The 19,193-nt window shown below is 39.6% G+C and overlaps 1 protein-coding gene and 1 long non-coding RNA gene across 3 annotated transcripts in view; one reads left to right on the forward strand and one right to left on the reverse strand.

Annotated features, from left to right (window-relative positions):
• igsf9ba (immunoglobulin superfamily, member 9Ba) overlaps positions 1-19,193 on the forward strand; it is an 80,081-nt gene that overhangs the window by 12,416 nt on the left and 48,472 nt on the right. For both annotated transcript variants that reach the window (XM_085380001.1, XM_085380002.1), the window contains exon 2: positions 11,311-11,508. In XM_085380001.1, coding sequence (XP_085236127.1) covers positions 11,311-11,508 — 198 coding nt within the window. The remainder of the gene's footprint in view (positions 1-11,310; positions 11,509-19,193) is intronic.
• On the reverse strand, positions 379-1,423 carry LOC146654325 (uncharacterized). The gene is made up of 2 exons (XR_014907334.1): positions 1,210-1,423; positions 379-626 (listed from the first exon to the last, which is right to left on the reverse strand). It is a non-coding gene; the product is annotated as an uncharacterized LOC146654325 (long non-coding RNA).

The following is a 19,193-nucleotide window of genomic DNA, read 5'->3' on the forward strand; positions in this document are numbered from 1 at the left end:
CCATTCAACAAAATATAATGTTAAATTTTGAAATAAGCAGTCCACCACTACACAGCAAATCCAGCATGTCCAAATTAACACTGTCGGATTTGATTTCAACACTATTAAAGTGTCTATATGGGTCCACACCAGAGAGTGTTAATTTAACTCTTTTTGGAGAGTTGGTACGTTAACTCTGATTTAGTGTTAAACACCAAATCTGTCTGGAGTTGATAATTTAACACTTGGTGTTAAGAGTTTATATATTAACTCTCAAAGAGTATTTTAGTTTAACTACGTAAGAGTTATCTTCTAATTCATTCTAAAAAAGCGGGAATTTTACTGTTCTGAACTTCTAGAAATTTCTTTTGGAAATAAACATTTACTAAAAAGACGCAATGGTTTTTGAAAAACATTTATTCTGAACTGTGCACCACAATTTCAAAACATTTTCTGAAAGATGTAACAGTGTACATGTTCTCACTTTCATTAGAATTTTGTTTATCAAAAGGTCTGACATGGTAAATGCAAATAACAGCATCTCATCACTTATTTCTTCAATACAATATGCATGTCCTTCATTCATCCCTTTGTGGAACTTCAACGCACTTCTGCTCTCCCCCATATTCCATCTTCACAAGCATATCCTGTGCGGAGATTGAATAAAAATTAGTTGACACTAATTAATGGCACAAATAATCCAGTAAACAATTGCAGCACAGTAAAAAAAAAAAAAGGAATCCTCTTTGAGCCATTACTTGTGTAAAGTATTTTCCCAAAAGACAAGGACACAGGCAACAGGTAATACTGAACTAAATGTAAAACCTCAACCTTTTTCATTTTCACCTAAACCGTGTGCACAAAACTCTGGAGGGATCTATGCTAACGTAGAATCCAGTCAGGACGTCTGCTACTGCTGTTTGCTCGGTTTTTTTTATGGGCGATCGTTTTCAGGCTTCAAGTAGCACCATTATACCAACATTTCACATTCTAGACATTGTTTTAGGTGTATTTGACCAAAAGTTTGACTGAAAATTCACATGCAAGCTTTTTTTCAAGGCTGTGGTATTTGCCCGCAAACAATACCTTTCAGCTAGCTAAAACAGAATATTATGCTATCAGCGAGCAACATGGCTAATGCCTTTCACACAGCTTTGTCTCAACTCCAAAGAGCCACAGAAGTAAAAACTAATAGAAATAATTGAAACAATCTTTGAAAAAATGACTTACCAAGCATGGCAAACAACTCAAATATGTAGAGCAAAATGTTCTGAAACGGCTTCACTTCAGCTTCGATTGGAGCCGTGCTGGGGGCGGAGTCTGTGAATTTACTCTGTTGGTGTCATAGCCCCTGTAGGAGTTCAGAGTTAAGAGGTCAAGAGTTAATGTTTCCATTGTAACACCTCCAGATTTGACAGAGAAACACTCATTTTTAACACTCGATTTTAACTACTATCATTTTACACCTCAGAGTTACATTAAAAGAATGTGACTCTGCTTAGAGTAAAATTAACTCTACTTTTGCAAGAAGACTATTAACACCAAAACATTTAACACTTTTGAATTTGCTGTGTACCATGTCAGTTATTTAAACAATAATCTTTATTTCTTAATTATGGTATCAAATTGTTTATTGAGTGGCATTACTTCTACTACATTTCTGGCATCGGGACATCCCTACACTTCACTGAAGAACCAAAGTGCGTAGAACAATGTGGAAACTACAGGTTCGTCTAAATCCAGGATTTTCTGTGTGCAGTTCTTGGGGTTCCACAATCACTTGAAATGTAATCACAATGAGTCGCAATAGCTTGACACAATTAAATGAAACTGATTGAGTGATACTGAAAATGCGTGCTCTGCCGACAGAACGCAAAGCAAGCGTTCCATAAATCACTGCCTGACAACATGTCTGTATGTGCCAATCACAGCTGGTCCCTGCACCCCTCAGCTTGAAGTCGAGTCTGGAGAGACACCAACATGTTAAAAGACAACTACACCAAACAATTCAAATTTCTGGCACCGTAGAAGGTTAAGAGTTTGTCCTTCGAAGCGGATTATCATTCGTTATTAGGAACTGCTTTGGATTTAGTGAAAGTGATATTAACCACGAACAAATCATATCCAAGCAACACAGCTGACTTATTCAGCCGCTTGCAGAGAGACTATAAACTAATCTGTACTCAATGTTTGAAGGCCAAAAAAAGTGCAGTGGTTGCTAGTAGAGCTGGGCGATAGAACGATAACAATATGTATCGCGATATAACTTTTACTCGATAGAGAAATTAAACTATCGCGATAGACTTCGCCGCTCTTGTCCTCTTAAAAAAAAAAAAAAAAAGGTCAGCCAATCCAAATTAAGTAGCACAGAGCCGAACCAATCACAGCCGCAGCGTCACGTCGCGTGACTTGTTACGTACAGCACAAGTGCCAAGCCGCACGTGTGTTTGTTTGGGAAGCAGCCAGCGGGTAATGGAGGAAATGAGTGTGCCGACTAGAAAAATCAACCGAGCGTGACCGAAGAGAAAACAGATGATGGTTCCAATGCCGGAGAGATTGTCGAACGGAAGAGCCATAGAAGTTCCGTAGTGTGAAGGTATTTCGGCTATTTCAAGTCTGACAAAAAACAGAGTAGCGTGCACTGTAAATTGTGCCGAAAGCAAGTCTGGAAATACAATAAACTGGTGCATGCGTCACACTGTGCGCCACGTTATTGTTTCGGTGAAATGAATTTCTACAATACTGTTACTGTTAATTGTACTCTCTGCAGTGTTTAAATGCTTACATATACACAGTTACTGTCCCTCCACACATAAGACTCGGTTCTGCTTCTATGCCCCAGCTTTGTTTACTTTTTCCCACCGAGGCTTCTAGACTTCTGATTGGCCAACATTTCTGCACGGTTAGGAATCTAGCGCCACCTGCTGCTTTGGCATGTTCATAGCAGCGTTTTCCTTCATTTCTGCCTTTATGTGTGGACGGGATTATTTTTTAAAACGAAAATGGAAAATCTCAGTTTTCAAAAATACCCGTGTATGCGTGGACGTAGCCTCAGTCTCTGACTGGAAGCGCTAATTCGTCATTCGGCTTTTGTCAGACTAAAGTAACTGTTAAAACTGTTTGAAAAGCTCAGCTATACAACAAGGAGAGATTGAGAATTTCCTTTTAGTTCTCAGTTTATTTGATATTGACAAAAGTTAGTCAATTTTGTCTGTTCTTCTGTAAAACAAACTAAGATTTATTTTTAGAATTAATATTTTGTTTCTAAGTGGAATTGACAATTTAGTAGTCTGTTTCGTTTGTTCTATTTTGAAACTTAAACGCTTTAGCGGCTGCCTTTTGTGTAGTTTGTAATATTTGCCTTTATTTATCTGAAAAAGTCTCATGTTCCTTAAGTACATCTACCCTGTTGAACTTATTATGGGAAATAAATATTTAAATGAAAACAAGCTGCTGATTATTTCACATTTTACTTGTGAGCAACGGCACATTTAAATCTTACAAATATAGTTATTTGGCTTATATCGTGATAGATATCGTTATCGCCTGAAATGAAAAAAACATATCGTGATATGAAAAAATCTCATATCGCCCAGCTCTAGTTGCTAGCATGAATCATCCAACATCGACTCAGATTTCAATGAAAATGAACCTGTACATTGTGTCAGTGTCCCCATCCAACCCATAAAGACAGACTAAAATCACCAACAGAATCGCCAGGAGATACAGTTAACAAAAAAGACTTCAGGAAAGTAGTCAACAACAAAAGATATGTTATTGCTTTGCACAGTTATTTTTTCAGAGTGGTCAAAACTATATAAAACTATATAACACCAAGATGGTAACACAATACACAGAAACTTGGATTTTGAAACATAAAACAGCAAATCTTGGCACACAATAGAAATAAGTTTTTTTTGCTAAATTTGCACCACTTATAGAAGATTGTTCAACTCTGAACCCAAACACACATCTTTCTGCCCTGGTTTGATGCATAAATTCTTTTCTACATTTACTCAATATGAAACTTTGAGTATTCATGGTTTAAGTGGTACAATAACTGAAGCAAAAACTAGCAAGGAAAACTGCCAATAATTCACAAGTTCGTTTCATGACACACATCTTTATTTGAAATGTTTGTACCATATAGGATTTAAAGGTCTTGCACACACAACCTTTAGTTTATTCCACAGTAACTTGGAAGTTTTAGATATTACTGGCAAAAATTAACTCAGTCCAACACAACTTTTTAAATCACACAATGAACCTTCACAGACATCACACAATGACATTTTTTGATTTTAGAGCATTTCCATCTCATCTCATGACTCACACGGTCATCTTGTAAAGCCATTGTCCTTTCCTGTTTTGTTTTTCGTTTTTACTACACTTCCTTCCATCCCTGTTTTTACCCTTGATCTGTGTTCTGCTAAAGCTAACTTTCAAATCACTGATTACCCCGAATCCCCCACCCCATCTTCCATTTTTCCTTTCGCTTTCACTTTTGATACCAAAACATATGTCAGTACCCATGAAATTATGACTGTCGAGCTAATACTGCATGTGTGTAGTGATGAACTCGGGTCGTACCAGTCTATTACATTAAGAGTTTTGGATCCTTAATTCAGTGCATTGCTACCAGTCATAAAATGTTAGTGACTTACCGGTGCTCTTCCTTACTTTTTAAATTAGACTTTGTGACAATGAAAGCTGCTAATATAATTATACTCTTATATGCACTGCTATAGTTATAATTGTAGTGTAGGCAGCTATATAGATAAATATAGCATGCTAACTACAAATAAACGCCTTGCTTTTTCTTTGCTAATACAGTATAATATTTTGGACCAAAGTTTCCTGTTTCTTTATAATAATTTCCAAATAATTTGTTCCCATGTTGCACATTTCTCTGTAATACATTCTTTGTTTCCATCAATGTCATTATTTTATTATATTTTTACATTATTATTTACAATATATAGTAGTGTTTTATTTTCAGCAAATATTTCCTAAATAGTTATTTCCTATTCTGACTTGTGTTATTCTTCTGAGATAAAGGCCTTAATCCATATACTATATCTGACCTTTGGTAATCAATTAACAAAGTCTGATTAAATCCTCTTTTACACATCAGATTATAGGCTTTTCTATACACAACCCATACACCTACACTCTGTTTATCTGTGCATTTTTGAAATTCCTCTCAAATAAGAAGGTTTTAAATAAGCAACTTAAATGTAGTTTATGTTACTCATTATTATACTGACACCAATTATAATCCATTGAAGTTTTAAAGTATTTTTGTTAATTCTTTAAAAAAAAATTTTTTTTTTACTTTCTGCTGCATCTTTCCTTGAGTGGAATAGTTTGTATTCTGTTGTAGTTTAGGTGCTGCATGTTTTAATTGTGCAGGCCCAGATTAGCGCAGTAACACAGATATGTATAGGCACACACAGACTCAGGCTATTTGCTGATGTGACCTTCAGCACATGCAGGCTGGCATTCAATTACCGCCCTGTCAGTGGCCCCTCCAGCCCAGTGGCTGCATGTCCTTGAGATTCTCTCTCCAGCCTCTGTCCAGTCTATATTCCATTACATCCTCCACATCAGGAGCTCTGTCCAGCATAAAGCGCCATTCAGCTCCCCATCACTGAGAAGCACGCACACATGCACCCACCCACCCACACAGCATTTTAACGTTTGATGTATCCCTTACAAAATCTCTGACTGCAGTGAGCAATGGTTATCCTCGCTCATGTGCTGAATCAAATCCAAGCACGAGGTAAGTATTAGATTTTAGTTTTACTGCCTGAAATATTGCTCCAGTTTCAAAAACAAGGTTTAGGCAGCCTAGATCAGAAATCTGAGCAGAGTTAATCAAAAATTGTCTCTCACTGAACTCCCTTTATTTTCATATTTTGTGTTATTGGGCCTTATTACTATCAAAACATTTTCGCAACTCCTCTCTGCCTGATTGTTGCCCAAAATTGCCTTGAGAGGCTATTCACGTTACAAATCTGGGACCATTACTGAAAGTACACTGTAGTGTTCTTTTTGTGTGAAGAGCCATTTTAACCCACTGCCATTTGAAAAACGCTTTGAGTTTAAATCTGTGGCAGATTTGACCCTGCGTGCCACTGCTGTTCTGTTGCGATGATTCACGTGCTGGTCTGGTTGACCAACAGCCGCTATTTTATTGATTTATGGTGTTTATTACATTGCTGAATCATGTGAAAGCTTGTTTCCAGCATTGAAAAGATATTTTTTGCTATCCATAAGTCAAAGTTTTGGGTCAATATTCATTATATATCTCAAAATTGCGACTTAATAATGCAAAATTTTAAGATAATAACCTGGGGGTGTGTATATATACATACACACACACATATATATATATATATATATATATATATATATATATATATATATGTATATATATATATATATATATATATATATATATATATATATATATATATGGTACTCACCTTGTGCTGCTAAAAGTGCAATAGATACAGCGACAGTGTAAAAAAATCCTCAAGCCTCGTTATGAACATTTTCATACTATACTATTTTCTTCATACCACATCAGAACCACTGACTGTGTCCCTCTGCAGGAGGAAATGTTTGCATTTACCAATAATGAGAGTCTTGTGCTTATGAAAAAAAGCTACAATTATTGGCATAACTACTCACCTGAGCTATATTGTTAGCTACCTGCATGTTGTCTTTTTTGGCGAGTGAAATTTGGAAAAATAAATGAATGAATCCTTTTTTTGTTGTTGAACTACTGGCCAGAGGAAGAACTTGTGTTTGATTTTGGTGTTAATTGTCTCTTTAAGGGGTTACAAGACACAAAGAGGTTGATTCAGTCAACTGGATTTTGTTGCTGTTGGCTTGAGGTTTGGGGAAAAAAAATAAATGTTGGAAATGTCCAAACGGGCATATTTCAATATCTTCTAACATTTTGTTACCCAAATGATTCATTGACAAAATGATTTGAGGATATAGAAAAGTCAAAGTCAAAACTAGTATCTAGTTCATACTCCGACTTACTCCCTCTGTATTTTGCTTTTGTTCCTCAACTACTGCCCGTATAGCGGATATATCTTGACAGGTAACTGAATTGTTACCCTTCAGAAATTCATGATCTTAGCAGTAAATCCACTTCAGGCTGAGGACAGAAACGTAAAACATAATAGTCTGCAGGATTTATTAGGTGTCTGATTTATGCAGATCTTACTCAACAGATTTCTACCTCTTTGAATAGTTTCACTGTACAACTTGGGTTCAGCTGACATTTACAATGCCAAAGCAATAACTAGTTGCAACCATCCTAACTGCATTGATTCCTTTATATCTACAGCACTCTTTATTTGAAAGATCTTAAGCATGGACCCTTGTATCACATTTATGAGTTGTTGAGCGCATAAATATTTCCCCTGAATAAGCCCCTATATAAACCCTATTGGGTCGCTGTGTCTCCATTAAGGAAATGAAAGTGGTGACCAAGCCTGTGCTGATTGTTCCCTCATGAGGATCTCATAAAAGAACTTGAGAATTATTGGCCCTGCCATATATTATCTCAAGCCCTGAAAGCCTATTCTGTGTCCAAGGCATGCTCTCTCTGCCACATAGATCCAAAAATAATGTGAGTTAGAAATCTGAGCTGCTAAACTCCTGCAACCTCAACTGTCTGCAGAGAAAACAATGGATTTCAGCAGCATGCACTGCTGTTCCACCGGGTTTGAGTGTGTGCTTTATGTCAAGTGACTCTACTTACTCAAACCAAACAATGTATCCACTGTGCTTCATTATGGATAGGAACTTGTGTTTTTTTTCCTCTGAAAGCCTCGAAGTACAAATGCTGGACACTGTTTTACACCCGAAACACTCACTGCGTTCACCCCCCCAAAAAGAAAGCAAAATATTATTTTATGATCACCCAAAGTTAAGTCTTTGGCTAGGTTTGTTACACTTTTATCGTTCGTCATCTAAGAAAATTTACTATTAGACAAAGATAACCTGAGTAAATACAAAATGCAGTTTTTAGACAACGATTACATTGATTAAGGGAAAAAAGTTATCCAAACCTGCCTAGCCTTTTATGAAAAAGTAATTTCACACTAATAACTGGTTGTGCCACTCTTGGCAGTAAGAATTGCAGTCAAGCATTCATAACTGGCATGAGTCTTTAACATCACTAGAGGAATTTTGGCCCATTCCTCTCTGCAAAATTCAGCTATATTAAGGGGTTTTTAAGCATGGACGGCCTGTTTAAGGGCATGCCAAAGCACCAAAGTCTCCGCTTTGATTAGGCCGCTCTGAAAGCTTCATTTAGTTTTGAACTTGCTGATGTGTTTCAGTTCTTCTGCGTAACAAGGGTCCACCTGAAATTTAGGGCACAAAAAGATGGTCAAATCTTCTCCTTCACAATTTTCTGTTTAAGAGTAGAATTCACGATTCCTTCAAAACTATATCAAGTCATACAGGTCCTAAAACACCAAAGCCATCACCAACACACTACCACCATCATGTTTGACTGTTGGTATTGTATTAGTTTTATGTAAGGAGGCTCAAACTTTCCAAAAAGTTAAACTTAGGTCTAAGCAGTTCACAGAATATTTTACCCAGAGTCTTGAGAAAATCAAATCAAATCAAGATGTTTTCTGGTAAATGTTAATAAGCCTTTGTGGGGGGTTTTGATCAGTAGTGGTTGCAGAGTAACTTGCAGAGTCTCTTTCTTATTATTGAGTCATGAACACAGACCTTAGCTAAGGCAAGTGAGGACTGAAGTTCTTCAGATGTTGTTCTGCGCTTTTTTTGACCTCATGGATAGGTTAGTGTCCTTCTGGTAGTCCAGCCACTATTGTCACTAACCCGTTTAGATTGGGAACACAAGGAAACTACTAGCCTGTCTTTGTTTGGAGGTAACACAATCCATCTACTAACATGGATTATAAGGACCTTTACTGTTCCAATGGTGTGTGCAGGATTAAACATTTATCAAGTCAGTGCATGTGCAACTAATCCCAAAAGGTCAACCTGTGGACACACACAATTTAATTCTACTCTCGAGTTTGTATGATGCCATAGAGAGGCCACTTGTTTTGTACGGCTGTCTAAGGCACACAGCTCTGGCTGTGAGTATAGAAAGCCCCAATCTATTGTTAAAGTCTTCTGCTTGTGAGGGGCAGCCAATCAGGTAGCTAAAGCAGCTTCTTTCGGACAATGTTTTATGTGTAAAATTATTTTAAACAGTGAATCACACCAAGCTGCTCTAGTGGAGTCCAGGGGAAAAAAAAAAAATGGATCTGAAAATAATGATCATAATTCACCCTCCAATAATTATAGCAGTACAAGAAATATGGTTAAAAAAAAGTGTATTTGGCTGCATTTTCTGGACCAGTCCAGCTCTTAGTGTTTTGGTGACAAACAGTTTTCAAGAATGCCAGTATGTCTATTTTCTACATTTTTTGAACCGAGAGCTTTAAGGCACTCTGGGATTCACTGAACTAGAATTACTCTTTCATCCTTTTTTAAATAGAATTTAACAGCTGAATGTTGTGTGATATGCCCCAGCACAATCACCTGATGGGCGTTGAGGGGGTTATTATAATCGTTGTGAAAGTGTTATAAATGAGCCTGCAATGGAGCATGTTCAGGTGTGAATTCCAGACTTTTGGCGAGCCTGAAAGGATTAGTATAGCAGATTTCTGATTTTGTTGCGCTGATATGGACTGGACAGGTTTCTACAGAAGCTCATTAAAAGGCTTGTATCACTTGCAGGGTGGTTTTATGCCCACAGAAGCACTTTTCAACCATTAGCTCCCTTCAGTGTTCAGTCTTAGCAATCTTTGTCCATTTTGACATGCTACAGTTTACTTATTTTAGTGAATAATGTTTTATTACTAACATGATCTAGCTGGTACAAAGTGGTGTGCTTATGCTATTTCTTACCTATATAACTTCTTTTATAGGTTTTTAAAAATTGCATCACCCCAGTTTTATGTTATAGGCCATGTTTGAATGGTTATAGGCAGTCATGCACACTTGTTTCAGTTGGTTTATGCTGCTCATTAGAGCTTAGTGTTGCACAGTATGCCTGCTTTTCCTTGTGACTAAAGAGGCACAGTAGCAAAGCAGATTCCAGCACTGAAGGCTGTAACTGGCAGACCATATCTCCACTTTAAAAAGTGTAATTTGATTAAATCTGCTCTGTTTCAGTCTAGAATCTGTGCCGGCTGAAATGAATAAAGTGGATTAACTCTGTCAAAGGATAATGCAGATTAAGCTGGTAAACACAATCACTAAGTGGTGCATATGGCCTGTAGGGGTGGAGTCAAAGCTTCATTTAAAAAAAAAAAATTTTTTGGTAGAGGAACTGGGCGAAGAGATTTGTTTTTTGTTTTTTTTTATGCACAGGTGAAAGGCATGTGTTCATATTTTCAATTGTGACAAGGTGGTCCAACATCATAACATACACGCATGGCCACCCACTCCCGCCCGGCGTGTAACAGCAGCTCTGCTTGAGCCCAAAATACCTCCAAGTCGTCACATATTTGTTCTTCAGTAAAAATGATCCCTGATGATGCGAACGTTACTGCTAATGAAAGTGTTAAGTTATTCAGCTGGTGTTTCTCTGGAGTGAAACGTCAGCATGTCTCTTGATCCCTGAAGCGATTTTCCCCCTGGGTGAGGGCGGGTGGTCATACTTGCTCTGACGGTGGAGATACAGCCAGCTCAATGAAAGGCAGGGGTGGCAGCTGGAGAAAATCCATTCCCAGAGTGAGCGTTCTGCTGAGGCAGGTATGCCGACCTTTGAGTCATCTGATAGGTCAATGCTCGGCAGCGTGCCTGGACATTCATGGCTAAACGCCAAGCCTGGTGGTGCTCATAGTAAAGCTCATCTGAGCAACAGCCAGCTATGATCAATGGAACCCCTTGGCAGCTCATTTATTGTACAGTATGGCACAGCCGCAAAACACTCAACCAACAGATGCAGGTGACAGATGACGATAGGCCGATAGGATGAGGGGTTTTCACATGTGCGCGGTCACCGGTGCACTACCACCTCACTGTACAGTACAGCGCTCTTTGAATAAAATGTACTTTTAATCCATTAGTTTAGTCGATCGTGTTGAATCGCCACCCCAATTATTGTTTGTAAATTAGTCTTGAATGAAATGGGATTTTCCTGCTTAGTCTGCAGGATTTCAGCGCATGAAGATTTTCCTGTTTCTTGTTCTCCTGCATGTCACGCACCAGCTGTGCTGCGATGAACATGAAAATGACGTGTTTGCCCACAAAACGTCTTCCCTCTCCTTCCAGGTGCCCACGGAGTGAGAGAGGAGCCCCGGTTTGTGACGGCGCGCGCTGGAGAGAGCGTGATCCTGGGGTGTGACGTGTCCCCTCCCCTGGACGGCCAGCAGCCCCCCTATGTGGTGGAGTGGTTCAGGTTTGGAGTGTCTATTCCCTTCTTCATCAACTTCCGCTTCTACCCTCCTCATGTGGATCCAGAATACACTGGTAAGACAACTGTAGGTCTGGCTAAAATAAAGTAATGCAGCTACAGAGAGCAGACAAATACAGAAACATTGTGAGTAATAAGTTTTATCCATGATGGATTTAGTCTAAAACCTCTGAATTAATGTGGACTTGGATGCCTCCTGGGATAAGTGAGGATCAAAATCTTATCAACTGCCAAGCACGCTGAATCTGAGACTTTTTATTGTTGACACTGCAGCAGAAACAATGTTGACAACATAATTTCACGCTACATACAGCGGTCAAATTGAAGAACACCCCGCGGGACGAGCACACATGTTTATCTGTATGTAATATGAACCGAATTCGAGTGCATACCAAACAGTGAATGGTGCCAAAATCATAGTTAATATAGGTTAAGATATATTTACCTACTAGCACCTCTAAGACTCTTTTCATTGACATCTAGATATAATCCACACTTGATTGTGATGTATCTATCTTGAACTTCAGGTTTTTGCTCATATAAACCCAACTGTCCCCTCTCAGATGGTCATTAATGAACTTTAGAGTTGTTGATAGGTGGATTCTGCTTATTTCCTCTCCTTTAATTCTGCATTGAAATAAATCTTCCCCCACACGCCACAGTAATTCTATAAAGACAAAAAAAGATAACAAAACATCTCATTTTTTCCTCGTTTTAGTTGTTTCACCTTGTTTCGGTAAAGATGTCTTCGATCAACCTGTCAAGTCAGCCCCCGATCTTGTGGCTCATGGCTATAGTAATGATATATTAGTACAGAAACATTGCAATGTTTAGCTCCAAGGGTCCTGCATAACTATAATCATTCGGTAAACATTTCTATGATTGCACAGGATATAGATTTTCCTGCACTGCTGCAGACCTTATTATGAGCTTTTGGCTGAGAGCGGGACCATTTCTGACAGCCGGTTTCAAACAGATTGTAGTGCAAATGTGCTGTGCACATGTGTACCTCTCAGTCGTATTTCATTGAGAAGATTGACCTGCAATTTCAGCTTGATCCACAGTGTTTTCCCCTCAGAATCGTACTTCTGCTGTTTGAGCATCAGGCGAGTGGCTCATCGCGCACCGAGGCTTTTATGCGGCTCGAGAATGACTGGGTGTTCAGAGCTGTGCAGGAAAAGCAGAAAAAAACATTCACAATAATTGAATAGTGCATTGAACATGTAGGCCTTCCCACACACTCATAAAATATACAGAGCACATAAAGTACAGAGTCAGTAAAGTATATTAAAAAAGCCCCCACATGTACATGTAGAAAAAGAAAAGTAATCTCATGTTAGTAAACCCTAACAATCTTTGCTTTTATAGAGATGTAACTGGAGTTTAGAATGATTTAGATCAGTAGTTCCCAAACTACCGTACGCGTACCCTCGGGGGTACGCAAGTGGCTGTAGGTGGTACGCGTGGGTTGGGGTTGGAGTGGGGATCAAAAATTTTAAAAGCCGAAATTTGCGCTAATGAAGTTTTATTTGACTGTTAAATACATGACTATATACCACCCTCTGGTGTTCAGCAAAAAAATAGCTCTGACAAAATACATGGGCGTGATTTGCCCAAATGACCCAAATGACTGACACCTAACAGTTGAAGTTGCCTCCAAGCATTCAGTGCAGCGCGAAAATGGACAAGTGGTTAACAAGAAAAAAAGGCCCTACCACAGAGACACCGGCCACAACAACCAATAAGCTCATGTCTGAAGATGCATTTTCCAGTGACCGCACAGGTGATTGTTCAACAACAATGTGTTCGTCAGATTTGGATGCTAGCAGGGATGTATCTGTGGTTACTAGCCAAGTGGCTAGCATAGCTGGAGCCAGCCATGTGGAAAGTGATGAAGTGTCTGATGCGGAGCGTCAAAGTGGGAGAAAGCATGACAGCTCGGACTGTAACACAACCTCATCAAAGAAGCGCAAATATGATGACAATTATATTTCGCTGGGGTTTACGTGTATAAATATTGGTGGATTTCCCCGGCCACAGTGTGTTATTTGTGCAAAAGTATTGTCTCAGAACTCAATGAAACCTTCACTTTTGCGCAGACATTTAGAGACAAATCATCCCCATTTGAAAAATAAACCAAGGGAATATTTTGAGCGACAGCTAAAATCACTTTCAACAAGTAAAACCTGCATTCAGGTGCCAGATCTTATGAATAAAAACAGACTACAAGCATCTTACATGGTCAGTTACAGAGTGGCTAAAAACAACAAACCCCACACTATTGTGGAGGACCTCATTCTCCCTGCTGCTTTAGATATGGTAGGGACAATGTTGGGGGAAAAGGCAAAAAAGACGATACAGTCCATTCCATCATCAAACAATACTGTCTCACGGCGCATCAATGCAATGTCAGAAAATGTTTTACAGCAGCTACTTCTGCGCATGCACCACAGTGAATTTTATGCAATACAGCTAGATGAGTCCACGGATGTGGCTGGCCTGGCGCATCTTCTCGTATATGTGCGCTACATTCATGAAGGAACCATCAAGGAGGACATGCTGTTCTGTAAACCACTGGAACAAAGGACAACTGCCGCAGATATTTTTCAAAAGCTGGACACATTCATGAACACACATGGACTCGTGTGGGACAGATGTGTTGGCATCTGTACTGATGCGCACGGGCCATGACTGGGAGACACGGAGGTGTGGTTTCGCGTGTGCAAGCAGTCGCGCCAGATGCCTCCTGGGTACACTGCAGCATCCACCGAGAGGCTCTTGCTGCAAAGGGAATACCTGTCCGTTTGAAACATGTTTTGGACACGAGTGTAAAAATGGTTAACTTTGTGAAAGCCAGGCCGCTGAACTCCCGCTTATTTGCTGCGTTGTGCAATGAGATGGGCAGCGAGCATGAGACATTATTACTCCACACAGAGATTCGCTGGCTATCTAGAGGGAAAGTGCTGACCCGTTTCTGTGAGTTGAGGGATGAACTTAAAGTTTTCTTCAATAACCATCCCTTTGAGCTGTCTGAACATTTGCATGATGAAGAGTACCTTACGTGCCTGGCTTATCTGTGTGATATATTTTCTCGTCTGAACGAGCTCAATCTCAGATTACAAGGCGTTTCTGCAACTATATTCAATGTTCAAGATAAAGTTGAGGCCATGATAAAGAAGTTAAACCTTTGGAAGAACTGCTTGGATACAAACAACACTGAAGTCTTTCCTGTGCTGCATGATTTTCTGTGCTCTAATGATCTCACACTATCTAAAAGTGTAAAGCGCGAATGTAATGTGCACCTTGAGGAGCTGGAGGTGCAGTTACGCCGATACTTCCCAGAGACGGGCGGCTCAAATGATTGGATACGTCACCCGTTCACCGCCGTGCCTACTTCGTTATCACCGTCTGACCAGGAGAGCCTAATTGAAATCGCCACAGATGGATCTCTAAAAGTTGAACACGCTCAAAAGAACCTGGCGGATTTCTGGATAGGGCTGCGCACTGAACAGCCCGCGCTGGCTAAACGCTAGGGGTGGGTTTTTATAATCGATTCATCGATTAAAATCGATTCTGGCTTGGATAACGTAAAATCGATTCATTAAAATTCTGAATCGATTTTTTAATATAAATTTATTTTGTCTGAAATGCCAGAATCTCTGGTGACATCTCACAAAATTTCAAGAACCACCAAACAGTAAATGAGAGCAGGTACAGGGATTCTGCACATAGACTTAAACACACAGCGCGACCCGCGGATCAGAATCAGTTAGATGTCGCCTTTCTCACAGTCGGGGCTGAAAGCCGACAGCTCGCTGATCCGGGTCCGCGCTTTGTGTTCACGCCCTTTATGCGCTGATTCTAAAGCTGTTAGTTTGATCTCTCTCCAAACAATATTGACCGAACCAGCAGCAAAAGAAGATCCAAACGCTTCACATAAACATCGTCATGAATTCACTCTGTTTTGCTTCCATTGCGATGCGCAGCTCTCTCTCTCTCCCTCTCTCCCTCCCCCTCCCCCCCTCTCTCGAACAGTTTCCCTTTCTTCATTATTCGCTTGCTTGTTACGCACAAGTCTACTGTTGTTTACAGCGCTGTCGGCCGCTGTTTTTTTCCCTTTTACATTCTTCCGAAAAGAAAACCTCATTTCTGCTGTTCAATACTGAACAAATTTAAACTTTTTAATATTATTCAAAATGCAAAATGCTTAGCCGTGTGTCTAATAAAACCGCTGTAACGTCAGAGGTAATGTTCATTAATTAATGGTTTTCTTTCGTTTTTGATGTACTGCAGAATATTTTTATAAAATCCCAGGCCAGGAAAACCTTCATGTTTTTCTGTGTTTTATCCTCAGCTACTTTGACACAAAGGCATCTGCTGTGATGCTCACACCTTGGATAAAGTCTTGCGAGTGTCAGCTTCCTTTTTATAGATACAAAAATATGTAAATGTTCTGATCTGAATTATACTTCTGACTGTCAAAATTTCCCAGATTTAAATCGAATCGAATCGAATTAAATCGAATCGTGGATCGAATCGATTTGGGACCTTGTGAATCGGAATTGAATCGATTCTAGAAATCAGTGACGATACCCAGCCCTACTAAACGCGCTGTCAAGACTCTGATGCCTTTCGCCACCACATACTTATGCGAAAGGGGATTTTCTGCTTTAACAAACATGAAAACAAAATACAGAGCAAGACTTTGTGTGGAAAACGATTTAAGACTCAGCCTTTCCCAAATTGAGCCAAACATTGAAGAGCTGTGTGCCTCTGCTCAAGCACATCCATCACATTAAATAAAGTTCTGTTTAATGAAAGTTCATGGCCTTTATGCTCTCGACAAAAAAGTGAATTCTAATAAATCTTTTGATACACTGCTAGTATTAAGTAGTAAAGTTTGTTATTAAAACTCTGTCATTACTAAAAAATATCAATAAATTCATTTGGTGGTGAGAAATAATCGACTGTGCAGTATTTATTTTTATGCATGCGATATTGCAATGTATTTATAGACACTAATTAAGAATCGTTCGTAGTAGGGGGTATGCGGCTGAGGGTGACATGTTTCAAGGGGTACGTGGCTGGAAAATGTTTGGGAAGCACTGATTTAGATGAATGTGCCTAATGTGTGAAGCTGCATCCTTTTAATGGGGGATTTATTGCAAGTCTGTTTTTATTTAAGCAGATGTGCAGACGGGGAGCAACATGAGCATCATTCTGTTTTTACTTTGCTTGTTTTTTGGTCTACCAGCTCCTGAAAGAATAACCTGGCTGTTAAATGCATTTCTATGATCACTACCTGTGTCTTAACCGTGTCTGTGTGCTGTCTGGTGCCGGCACAGTACTTAACACTGGGATTTTTCTAAACTCAGCTGACGGTTGAGGCCAAAGTGATGTCCTAAAGCAGTGAGAGTGAACAAAAACAATAAAGCCGTGCGCTGTAAAATTAAAACTACGATGCCGCAGAGCTCCGCAGAGTCGAAATTGAACCGCAGAGTCGGGCAACCACTTTTACATTTGATCCTCTGTTAATATAAAATTATTGATTATAGCTGCTTTAAGGTTAGGGTACAAAATGTGTTTACCTCACATTCATCACAGCGTAACACAAGTCAAGACAGTATGTCTGCAGCAGGCTCTGTGCTGAGTGCTTACAGCAGGAAATTGGTTCTTCTGATGTTGCCTCAGCGGCTGTGATAAGATGGTGAGTTGTCAGAACGAGGTCAGATTTAGCCCTTCCCTTTTCTCACCTCTTTAGAAGCACAAAGCTTCTGGCTGACCTGGTAATAGGCTGTGAAATAAATGAAGACGTGACTTCCCGAAGAAGCCGAGGATTTACCTCCTCAGCTTGAGTGTCCTAAATGTGGACGTGAAAGAGTTTTCTGCTTTTATTTATATGAATCATGTAAAGCCTGTAAATAATACAGCAATCACTGGAATTCTTCCCGGTGGGCTTTTAATGCAGGATCTTCACGGCAAAGAAGCCTAATGGCAGTGACTCACTGTCTCGGGAGCGCCCCTTTTTATTATACAGTGGCTACAGTAGACGTTGCAGCTGCTGAAGCGTTTCACTGTTTAGGCTCGTGACTAACAGCTTTTTGTGTGAACAAACAGCACTTTTCTACACTTCACTGTGCTCACTTGGACTAGTGGGCCTTCGCCATGTGGCATTAGGTCCACTGTTGAGGAATTACCAGTGAACAGATGCAACTTGAATATAGCCAGTCTCATTACATAGATTAAAATGTTTCTGGGGATTGCATGTGCATGGTGACAGCGTAATAATGACACTGGACTGCAGTTTATGAGATGCTCCTTTGGGCGCTTAATGGGCCCGTGTGGTCTCAGAGCTCATCTGGGCTATTCCCATGAATCGTTATCACTCAGTATGAATAAAGTTGATGAATAGAGGAAATGTGTGATTATTCCATCACACAGCTGCTACCAAAACAGAGAAGATTATCCATGAATACTGTACTTACTTGCGCGCATATTTTCACTCTGATGATTGCACTTTTGATTCCAGGAATCCATTCGGGTTCAATGCATCGGTTTGTCTAGGCCTATCAGTCTTGTTAATTATCCGGTTTTAAAGACTGTTAAGAGACCTATAGCACAATCATTTCTATGTGTCATTCAAATCTAAGACGAGATGTTTTCATTGCAGCTGTGTGTGTGTGTTTTTTTGCCTCTTTAACTCGATGCAAAATGCAAAATTATACAGATCTCTCTGCTATCCTGGATCATTTTGTTTGCCAGTTTGACCTGCAGCTATATGGAAATTATAACATTAAAGAACATCTATTTTTGTGCCTGCTGTAGCAAAGACACAATCAATAATTCAGATGTGCAGCTTGTGAAGTTTTAGTGTCAGATCCTGCCGCTTTGGGACAAGCTGTTGGAAAACTGAATCATATCTCTTTTGCCACCATGTTTAGCCCCAGCTTGCATGTGGATAATACGGATATGTAATAATCAGTTATCTGCAGATGGATGCAGAGATGATGCAATGTGTTGCATTTTTCTTAATATTAAAAATAAGAGGAGTTGTTTAGAGAGTTTGGTTTTGCTTGTTCAGGGCTGAGTTAGGAGCAGCCTGTTAGTAGTAATGCATCAACAGTGGATATTTTAGCATGACATAATTCAAAAAATGTAGCAAAATCGAAATTTCTGACAGCCATGCAATACGCTGGTTTTAATGTGGTAAAGCAATAAAAGTAAAATAACCACACATTCACGTTAAAAAGCAGCAAGGTGTGCTTGATCCGAAGAGAAAACCTGCGTCCATGCTGCAAGCGATCCGGCGAGCTGAGATCACAGGAAATGAATGACATTTGGTGACTTCAAGCAGCCGCGAGCAAAATAACCGCTGGTGATTTGAAGCGGGCGTGACCCAAGATACATTTATCTCAGCTTCCTGGTGAGCGACTGAAGCAACATCCAATAAAAGCACGACAGCACTGTTAACTGACGTTTGAACTTGTAGTAAATATTTTAGTGGGTTACCGAGGCAACCAGAGCATAGAACCTTCTCCAGCTTCAAGGCGATGTACCTTCAAGTCTGGACTGTGTGGTAGCTTTAGCATGAAACTAAACCAGGCGGCCTCCCTTGCTTCCAAGCCCAGCACTGTTCACAAAATGAAAACTTTCAATGGAAGAGAAATAGTCATAAGGTACAACATGGACTCTGGCTCAACCCTCAACAATCTACAAAAAAAAGGTTTCTAATTAAGCTGAT

This window comes from Rhamphochromis longiceps, linkage group LG14 (assembly GCF_057381845.1).
Source record: "Rhamphochromis longiceps isolate RC_006_pf linkage group LG14, R_longiceps_female_GT1.1, whole genome shotgun sequence".
In the NCBI taxonomy this organism is placed as follows: domain Eukaryota; kingdom Metazoa; phylum Chordata; class Actinopteri; order Cichliformes; family Cichlidae; genus Rhamphochromis; species Rhamphochromis longiceps.